Source organism: Sesamum indicum, linkage group LG6, assembly GCF_026168435.1.
Source record: "Sesamum indicum cultivar Baizhima isolate 11 linkage group LG6, ASM2616843v1, whole genome shotgun sequence".
In the NCBI taxonomy this organism is placed as follows: domain Eukaryota; kingdom Viridiplantae; phylum Streptophyta; class Magnoliopsida; order Lamiales; family Pedaliaceae; genus Sesamum; species Sesamum indicum.
This window is the reverse complement of record NC_142662.1, coordinates 15,271,359-15,282,063: the sequence shown is the minus strand read 5'-3', so window position 1 is coordinate 15,282,063 and position 10,705 is coordinate 15,271,359. Positions and strand designations below refer to the sequence as shown.

The following is a 10,705-nucleotide window of genomic DNA, read 5'->3' as shown; positions in this document are numbered from 1 at the left end:
TTCTCCTCCCCTGATACCGATTGCAATACGACCAAATTCCAATTAAAAGTCCATGGACATCCCCTAAGGCCCTATCACGATCCACAACATGATTGAATCGAAGTAGAAAACGGTTATCCCCTACCAAGCAAACGTCTACACCCTGCGTAGGTCGAATCAATGCTGAAAGTGTAGAAGACAACACGTCATACCGAAATGCCCTTGGCGTAAGAAGCCGTCCCACGAGAAGAAAACCTACATTCTCCATATTGCCGAACTCCTTTGCCAAAGAAATATCTAAACCCCCCTCCTCATCTTCCTTTAGCACGGAGACTTTCTCAATAATGCATGATCTTGAACTACTGAAACCTTAAATCGAGGAAGCGATTCTTCAGTCCCTCACGAGGTTACCCCAAGGATAAATCCTACAACCGGCCACCTACCTGCGCACACCAGCCAAATATAACTAAAGATCATTGGAAAGCAAACAAGCGTGTACTTAGAAGCCAAATAAGAGAAGAAAGGAAGGAAAAAACAGAAGAAACGATGAAAGCAGAAGAAAAACGGTAAACAAGAGTGTGCACGGATCACTAGCTACAAGTTATAAAACTCCGGTCAACTACGAAACTTCCGACAATCAACATCGCAAAGCCCATGATAGAGTGAACAACCAAAACCAAATGAAACTAAACCTCTCATACAAGAGACTCTCTCTTCTCATGTAACTGATGGATTCTTTTTTGGTTATGTAAGCAGAAATTGGAAATACAAATATTCATTTTTATATAATTTTTATTTTTATTTACTCTATTACTCATATATAATTTTTACTTTCAATTCCTTTTTCATTTTACTGCTGATATCGGTACACAATATTTTAAAAAGATAACTAAATTACCAACAAAACTACTCCTTACTTCTCCTTTTCACTTCTCCCTTCCAATAATAAACAATAAAAATTATCATTCTTTCCCTGCATTTCTCCTTTTCACTTCTCCCGTTCAGGTTCACTTTCGAATCACTTGAACTAGACGAAAAATGATTCGGGGGCAATCTGTATTTCACCCCTAATTTCTGATAATAATGTAAATTACCAATTTACACAAGTTCCTTTTAGCACAACCGGCTCCTGGAAGCGGATATGCTTCCTAACAGCTCAACGGACAGACATTTTCCGAAACTTCGACTGCTCTAATGGAAGCCGCATCATCACTCTCACTCTCAACAACCCCATTTTCTCTACTGCCCGTATCTTCCAGAAGAAAATTTACTCTGCCTCTTCGACAAAAACCCAGATTTCGTCATTCTCCATTATGTTGGGCCGCCGCCGCCTCCTCTGTTCCAATTGCTACCAGGGTACGCTACTTTCTTCCCTCCTTCGTTATTTTCATCTATTATTGCAACACTAGCCAGCAAAATTCTTCGTTTTGTTCATTTTGTCTTAGTGTGAGTAGTTCCGTTCAGGAGTCTGAAATAGAACTGGAAAATCGAAAATTTGAGCTTCTCAGAGCTGTTACCGACACCCAACGCGGCCTAACAGCTACACCTGATCAACGCTCTTCGATTGAGGAAGCCCTGGTGTGTTTTCAGTTATATCGGAAGTATAAAATTTAATTCTTGGACTGATTTGATTCTGGTAGTGTAATTTCAAGAATGGTGTTTCTGTGGTGGTTTTGACAGGTGAGTGTTGAAAGTTTTGACGCGGGGAAGCCTATCGACTTGGGTTTGTTGGACGGCACGTGGCGTTTGCAATATACATCGGCCTCTGATGTCCTTATTCTCCTCCAGTCTGCTGCAACTCTTCCCTTCTTTGAGGTACATCTGATTGATGTAAATCTTGGAGATGCCGCTTAGTGATACTGATTTATGTTAAAAAATCTTGTACGTGCCAAAATTCTTTTTTGCATACACTTTATTGGCAGGGCAGAATTATAATTTCATAATTTCTTACATGTATCCTAGTTATGTACAGATGATGGGTGATTGTTTATTGTAATTGTTCCAAATTCAGTCACTGTAAAGAAAAACTTGGTCGACTGGACATAGCTGCAATTTATCTTTTAACCACGAAAAATTTCTGTGTTCTTATGCTTCATTTTTCATTTCTTGTTTGTGTTCTTTTCTACACGTTTCACAATCTGTCTCCCAATTTCCTAACATCTGTTGCAACGGGGCTACTTGACTTCCCACAGATTGATCAAATTTTTCAAAAATTTGAATGCCGGGATCAATCTAGACAAGGTGTCGTCCGCAATGTTGTCAGATGGAGCATACCGAGACTGCTGGAGGTACGGCACTGCAGTTTCATGTTTTCTTGGCGGAGTTTTATGTCTCATGCAATTTATAAATGTAGATAAGAAGAATGATTAGTCATTAAGGTACTATTGGTATTGGCAACCATTACGTGTTAAGCATGTTTGTTCATATGTGGAGGCTGACCAAGTGTTACCCTTTAACCCAGCTATACACTTTATTTCAAGGGTCACAAATTAAAATATTTTACAGGTACCCTAATTTTGTTTTACTTGATGTAGTGAATAACTCATACCATCTATTGTGATCATACAAATCTATCCTAGTAGTATAAACTTGAGTGGATGTGAATGTAGGAGCGTTCTCCCGACCATCTAATTTTTATATTCTTATGTTTTATTTTTCCTATTAAATTGTCTACACATTTCACAATTTTTCATGTAAGTATCTAACACATATCAATTGCTATTTTCTTGATTTTTTTAACGTTTGAGATGTTTGGTGAAAGGTTTTGAGAAGATAAAGGCCTCTATTCCATTTCATTTACGTATACCAATTTTCAAAGAGATAGTTATTCAGAGAGATACTGGAGTTGTTTTTCTGCTAAAACTGCCTGTATGCAGAAGATAGTAACAATCCAGTCAACAAGCACATTAGCTCCTTGTTTAAGACCTAAGTACTTAAAAATGTCATCAATAAGTTTAACTGCAATCACATTGGTCATTTTGCCTATGAAGTGTACCTCTTTACCCGATTACACCATCATTTAGTTGGTACTATCACGGCATAAATAAATCTGCTTTTTACCAATCCTATCTCTCTCTTGAGAAGTTGTCTGGAAAAAAGTACGTGACTTATAGGTTTATACAATCCTATGATCAATTGTTGCTTGATGCTAAATGTAAATAACAAAATGTTTTACTTTTTACTTCACTGAACTCATTTAGCAAATCCTATACATTGGAAAATTTGCTAAGGTACGGGGTACATGCTATAATTTGTAGCGACGCAGCTATTGCTTCACCCACATATGTGGTTTAATTTTTTTTAGAAGCAAGTACTTGTAAGTATTATTTGGTGATTGCCGATGAAATAAGGAAAGAAGATTAAATTGAAATTGGATATCTCTCATGCACGCGCAGACAAACTCCTTATAAAGCAGAGCGAAAAATTACATAGTCAACATATAGGATTAGCATTACAAATTCAATAACACATCATTCTCATGATTTACTATGATTTTCAAAGAAGATCCAGCTACATTTCAGTATATGTTTGCAAGCAATCTGCATCAAATATGTTACTTGAACCTTCTGCCAGTTTCATGAGCATTTTTTTTGCATTGAAGTTGGCAACCAATTTCTCTTTATCTGTTTCTGTTATTCCGACTCACCTACTCTTTGCAGCCACAGTTAGTTTTTTCACTCTTTTGCAAGGGATCAAGAGTTGTTGACACCTAATACATTAAGATGATTCAGTACAGGACACGTGTCACGAAATCAGGAGAACCTATGAGAATAGAACATGAAAATATCAAATTTTTTTGTACATTAGTTTTTACACTATGGCTTATTTGTGCTTATGGACTTCTGCTGAAACCTGTCCAAATAAGAAATGACCAAAATCTGAGGATATTAGTTAGTTCAAGGATAGTTGTCTTGGTACCTTAAGAGTTAAGACATTCTAGAGGTTCAAAAATCATTTTCTCATGTTTGATAAATTAACTATCCTCCATGTCAAGGCATGAGCAGCGGCATTCAAACTAAAGGGGGAAAAATTAGATGGATTAAGAAGTTTTGGTGATGTAGATAAAAGAGGAAATACGAAAAATTCTATAAAAAGTGTACTCAAGGTGCAGAAATTGGTAGATTTAGCATGTCAAGAAAAATAAGAAACATACGTGGAAGTGAGGAAGAGATGGGAAATATTGTGTCTTTTGCACTTATAAGTCAAGTCAACAATGTTGAGGAGAAGGCAACTGTATGGATTGAGATTGTGAAGTCATTACTAATTCAACTACATTCTGACTTTGCTTAGTGGCCATCAGGTCATTTCTTTGCTCATGGGTCAGGATTTTAGATCCTTCTCTATGGTAGTAAACTCTAAGACCGTTTTCACATGTTGCAAGTGTATTGAAAAACATTATGTATTTGTTGAATTCTTTTTTTATACACTTTCTTGTATGGTTCATGCATTTCTACAGGGATCAGGAATTTTCAAAAGTTAGTTAATTGTAATTAGAATATAATTGATTGCCAAAAAATTACAAAAAAGAGGAATATTTTATGTATCACAAAAGTTGCAAAAAACTCACACTTTAAATAAAGGGTCATTATATTGGCTTAGGCTCCGTTTACTTCGATTTATTACCTGAATAAGAACAATAGTATAGTTTAGTATAGTGTTTACTTTGAGGTACGGGGCCCGGTATTAGACCATGGGCCTTGTACTAATCACTGTTCCACTTACGAAACTCATCCCACGTCCCCTATACTAATGACCACAACCAACCTGGTAAGCATGTGATCCATCAATTTTGCTCACAATACTTTTGTTTTTAATACATCTCAAAGGGTTCAATAGTAATTTCTCCACATAACCCATGTATGTCAATTAAATTAAACACATGACTAAATTTTATCGTGATGCAATAATACATCTAAGTAAACATCTTGTAATATAGCAATATCCATCATTTCCTTTGTTGGACTAAGGCCTGCTCCTAATCCCCCAAGCCCGAGCCAGCCAGCCGATAAACCCACATAATTTATCACGACTGGGGGGCCTTGATTTCTTATCGTGCTTGACCAACTTTTGGGTCTCTTCATTAATCTTAGTGTTTTGTCCCTCATTTGAGACACGGAATTCAAACTATGTTTTACTAACCATTAATTAAAATTAGACATTGTTGTCGTACACTTTTCCACCCCCCATAGAAGTTGTAAATTATATGTGTATACCTTTGTAAATTACACCGTAAGAAAATTTAAAATTTAAAATATATATTTTGAGTGTATATTTATTTTAAATTTTAAGTGTACGAAATTTGTGTGTGTACACATGTTGAGGTTACGAAATCTCGTAAATTTTGAGTTTACTCAAACTTGGGACACTCTAATTTCGGACACAATTTTTGTGGTATACCTGTTTTTGGCACAAATTGTGAGTGTATGCACCTGTTGTAAATTACACCTTACGTAATAATATATACGCTCAACATCTGTTTGTGTACTGTTGTAATTTAAAATTAAAAATTATCTTCGTATGAATCCATTTCTAGTTTGGAATTTATGTGTGTACTATTGATTGTATACTATTGAAAAAAATATATAATGTATATGTGTTGGATGCAGTCTGCATATATATTTTCATAATATATAAAAACATATGTAATATACATATACACATACAAACAAAAGGCAAAATTATCATCAAAAGGGCATTTTGGGTCTGTCTTTTATCACATAATTTGTCCTACAATGTTAAAAAAATACCCACCCCTCTTGCATGATCTACAAATCAGCTGAGTAAACCAACATTTACTTTACCTGATAAATCTTGTGCATTTATCCCATCCTGCATTTTTATCCAAATGGGCCCAATCCATCACTTTTTCCAACTACAAAAGTAAACGACTCTAATGGTATATAAATATAGATAAAAGATAGTCATAACTTTGGGTTGGAGAGGAAATGTTAAATATACTGTATCTCTGTGTGAAATAGATTCAAGTTTTTATCCATCTTACATACCATATTCTCTTCATCTTACAAAGCGATATATGAACATGCAGTTGTTTTCTTGGACAGGAGCAAGAAGGTGCAACCCTGCTTGTGTCCGCGAAATTTTCCGTTGTTTCCATACGTAACATCTACCTTGAGTTTGAAGAGGTTTGTATCTCTAACATTTAAATTCAAGCTACTTTTAGTTTGAGAAATGAAAAAAGGTTTTGACTACAAATAGAAAGGGTCATGCATGGGGGTTGCTTGGGTGCTTTTATCTAGAAAATGGGAAATTGTTGATCCATAGTGCTGGCAGTTTGAGGTTGCCACTCTTCTTTCCTGCATTGTTCTTCCCTCTAATCATATATTGCTTTTGACATGAAATGGTGAGCCGTTCTTGCATAAATCTTGCCAAAATTGAGCTTAATTTCAAATAACAATTCATTCATTTCATTTGGAGTGGCCTGATCGTCTATCTGATCAGTCCTGAAGACATAGTTGCGAAAAGAAAATTGTTTCTGTGCAATGTGGTTTAGATAGTGTGCATATAGGAGTCAGATTCACATGTTTTCTTTGCTTCCTCGTATCCATGACAACTGGAAGACACTTCTACACTTCCTCGTATCCATGACAACTGGAAGACACTTTTACATTGCTCCTATATATTTGATAGATTGCTATTCAGAACATAAACATCAGTGAAGAGTTACAAGCTCTGCTTGCTCCAGCAATACTACCACGGTCCTTTTTGAGTCTGCAGGTAAAGCCTATAAAACAGCTTGCATTTTGAGTTTTTTATCTGTCGTGCAATGTATATCTTTATGAACAGAAACCAGTTCTTACATTTACAGTGATAATGAGAAAAGACAAGTCTCAATTTTTTTTCAAAGTTGGAAACTTTACTTTTGTAGATCCTGCAGTTCATTAAATCTTTCAAAGCTCAAGTTCCTGTGAGCAGTTCGCAGAGGTATGTAATGTTTCACAAGTTTAGGTTGTAATTTTATATATTTAGTAAACAAGGTTTGTTTGCAGGCGATCTGTTGGCGGATTGTATTACCTGTCGTACTTGGATAGGAATATGCTTTTGGGTCGCGCAGTTGGAGGCGGTGGAGTATTCATTTTCACTAGGGCTCATACATTTATCTGATACAGAGAGATGAATATTGGTAAGCCTACACATATCACTTTTACTTTTGGGAACCATATGGGAAAATATAATCTGTATGTCAACTATTCCTTGGTGTGTTAATTGGAGTCCTTTTTTAGAAAACACAAAAAACCATAAAAATTTCTGTACAAAGACATTAAAACTTTTTAGGGGAAAAATATGTAAGCATGTCAGTTATGTTCGCCATATGGGATTGGCGCTGGCATCCAAGACTTGAAGGTTGAATGGTTGAACCCCCAGTTGTTTTTCTTTTGTTAAAAGCTAAGCTAACTTTGATGTGTATAGAAGTTTGTAATTCCAACAACAATGACTATAGCATTTAAATAGATTTTTATTCTTTCAGCACGAGAAAAAGTGAAAAGAATTGTGATTTCCCTTTTTTGCTGAAAATAGATTAAGGCTGAAAATTGAGGAAAGTGAAAAAGTCCTAGGACATGAAAATGTTATAGTATGAAATACGACAAAGTGAGAGACTTCCATCGATTCAAGCAAAACAAGGTCCTATATATTAGATGATATACTCTAAAAGATTATTCTGCTATTGATTTAAAACAAACTCGAACTTTGATGACATAATTTGCTTTAGACAGGTTTCGTATTTATCAAAAATATGTACTGCAATGAGAGTGAGGGGTAATGAATAATCTATGGATCAAAGATGAAGTTTCGTATTTACTGAAATATAATTCTAGAATACGTGAAAATCCAACTGAAAATTACATAATTCTTCTTCTTAGTGTTTTCCTTCCAACTCAAAATAGGAACACTGTGACTCTGTGCTTGCTATTTGTAGTTGTTTTTCTTGCTCGTGCATGTGTTTGCCAATCGAAAACTCTTCACTTTCCTGCTCTGAAGAGGTGAACCGAGCTGAGTTTCTCTGCTAGCTCAAGAATGCAATGCTACATGCATTGTCAGCCTTTACCACCAGTCGTTAACAAATTGTAGGAGTTGTCTGTGATGATGGTGTCTTTACTTCTGATTTGCACTCACATTGCTTCATTGTAATCCTGTCACAAGGACATAGATTCTGCTTGATAAGCATGTCGAGCAAGACGTATTTGAACGACTGCTATTTGGCAATGTCGATCTTAAGTTCGTGTTTTTTTTACAGGACTCATTCAATAACACGTTGGAGTATCCTCACAACAGCGATTATTCCCCGTGCAACGAGCAGACATTATTTTTTTCATCTATGAAGAGCATGTCTTGGTGTTCTCACAAAAAGCAACGGAAAATTACATCATATTTGGAGAACATATGTATATATATATCGCCACCGGACAACCCCAAAAATGACATTTGCTGAATGTCAAACATAAGAAATAGCACAAGTGTGACATACTTCTCAAAGAAAGGATATGTAATAAAGTGAAGAAAGCAGAGTTTCTTTGGTTTTTCTTACAGCAACAATAGTGTGATAAGTATTTTCTTTTTTCAAATATCAAGTGAAACAGATTATATTTATAGCTTCAACCGGCAAATCTATTAAAATTCGTAGACATTAGGATCAAAATCGTGAGACGTGAACATACAACGATAATAAAAAAAAACAAAGTGAATAAGTGGTTATATAGAGACCAAAATGTAACTTACCCTTATCAATAAATACGTATAAGACAATCAGTATTTGGTAGTTAATTATATTAAAACTAAAATCAAAGACATATTGTGATTTCCAAAATAATTCAATTTTAAGTTTAATTTGAAAAAGTTGTAATATAAAATTTAAGCTCTTGAATCTTAATTTAAGTTTTTACAATCTAAATGCAAACAACTATCTTCCAAAATGAACAAATTTACTTATGCTGTATAGTATCAATTGGAACAAAATTACCTTTTTGAATCTATTCTTGCTGTATATTTCAATTGAAATAAATAAAAACTAATCTTTTTCTTCTTTCGTTGCGAATGAATGGGTAAATTACAATTTTGGTCTTATATATAGCGCTTGTTCGCATTTAATTCTTAATGTTCATGTGGCATGATTTTGATTCCCAATATTTATAAATTATTATAAATTTGGTCCTACTATCAAATTTGAAGCAAATGTGGGAAAATATATACGCGTTAAAGATTAAAATAATCATACATAAACATTAAGAACCAAAAACGAATAAGTGACTGTATATAGAGACAAAAAATGTCGTTATTCTTCATGGCAAGATATGCGGCATTGCAAAAGTAGCTGGTTATTGTATAGCTTCGACATCTAAAGTTTGCATCTCATAATATCGAGTTATTGTATTTTTTAATATTTTATTTTTAATATGTTGTGACGTTTAGTTAAATTGTATTTCTCTCTCTTCGTATATACATGTTATATGTATTAAATTTATATTATTTGTATGTATAAATGTATTTTTTACATTGGGTATATCTGGCAAATAAGATATAAAATATAAAATATTTTTAAAATAGAGAATGTATTAAATTAAATGAGTAAAACAAATTATTTAAAATATAAATTAGTACAAGATCACGATTTAGTAGAGAGGCTTTTTTTTTTTTTACATGATTCCCTCACAAAAATTCAAAACCCGATCATAATTTTAATCTTTTTAATCAATTTATTATATTTGGACCAAGAGCTTTGGAGCGAAAAGTTTCATATTTGAAGTAATTAACAAATCCTTTAAACTTATTTGCACAATTTCATACTTCAAAGGATTTAAAATACTTTAAACTCCTATCATGAATTATATTTTGTGATTCATGTGTACCGGACTCGAACCCCACCATAAGGGTCGAAAGCTCTCGACTAGAATCCTAAATTAATCAGGATTTAATTTGCAAAACAAAGGTTAGCACTCAGTGGTGAAATCAAAAACAATATTTAACTAATTATTTGGTAAATAAAATATATATCAAGAAAACGAATAGATCCGTTCTCTATGCATGAGAGTTTGTTTTTCGTTATTTCTCTCTTTCCCCTCACTTCGTTTTTTCGCTTTGTGTTTGGTCTAGGTTCGCGTGGTTTCCCCTTTGGATGCTCGGGCGATTCATCGTTCATAGCTTTGGGTGGTTAGCTCTTCCCGCTAGTGGTTTCTCCTACAGAGTGTCCACTATGGAAAGAATGGGCCAACTCTCCCTGGGGGCTTATGGCATGTGAATTATGAATCCCATAAACTTTGCTTGGTGGGGCGCCTTCTATCAAGCCGACTATACCGATTCGAGGCGCTATGTACTTCGATTCAAAGTATGCTCTTGCCAGTTAAAGGGTTGGAAATCAAACAACTCCTGGAGAGATGTTTGTTGTGCGCTTTAATCATATCATCAATAAACAAAGAGTGCTAGATGGGTGTCCTTGGAGTTTTGAGAAACACATACTTATCTTGAATACTATTAGGGAGGACGAGAGCCTAATGCATGTTGATCTAGATCGGCGTGATTTCTTTGTCCACATCCATGACCTACCACTTAGCATGATGAATTTAGGTGTAGCAACGTTACTTGGCAACAAGATCGGAATGTTTCGAGATATGGAAATGGATGACACAGGACGGTAATGGAGAGTTTCTTTGAGGATTCGAATAGGCCTTAGTGTTAATCAACTTTTGAAACGAGCCGTAAAGGTCCGCTCAAC

General features: G+C 34.8%; 1 protein-coding gene across 1 annotated transcript; it reads left to right on the top strand.

Moving 5' to 3' along the window:
- The first annotated feature begins 954 nt into the window (after window positions 1-954).
- Window positions 955-8,532, top strand: LOC105164419 (Plastid-lipid associated protein PAP / fibrillin family protein). The gene is made up of 9 exons (XM_011083070.3): window positions 955-1,335; window positions 1,444-1,557; window positions 1,660-1,794; window positions 2,172-2,267; window positions 6,042-6,122; window positions 6,628-6,714; window positions 6,866-6,921; window positions 6,987-7,120; window positions 8,234-8,532. The coding sequence occupies exons 1-8, from the start codon at window positions 1,174-1,176 to the stop codon at window positions 7,099-7,101; spliced, it is 846 nt and encodes a 281-aa protein (XP_011081372.1). The 5' UTR covers window positions 955-1,173; the 3' UTR covers window positions 7,102-7,120; window positions 8,234-8,532.
- The last annotated feature ends 2,173 nt before the right edge of the window (window positions 8,533-10,705 follow it).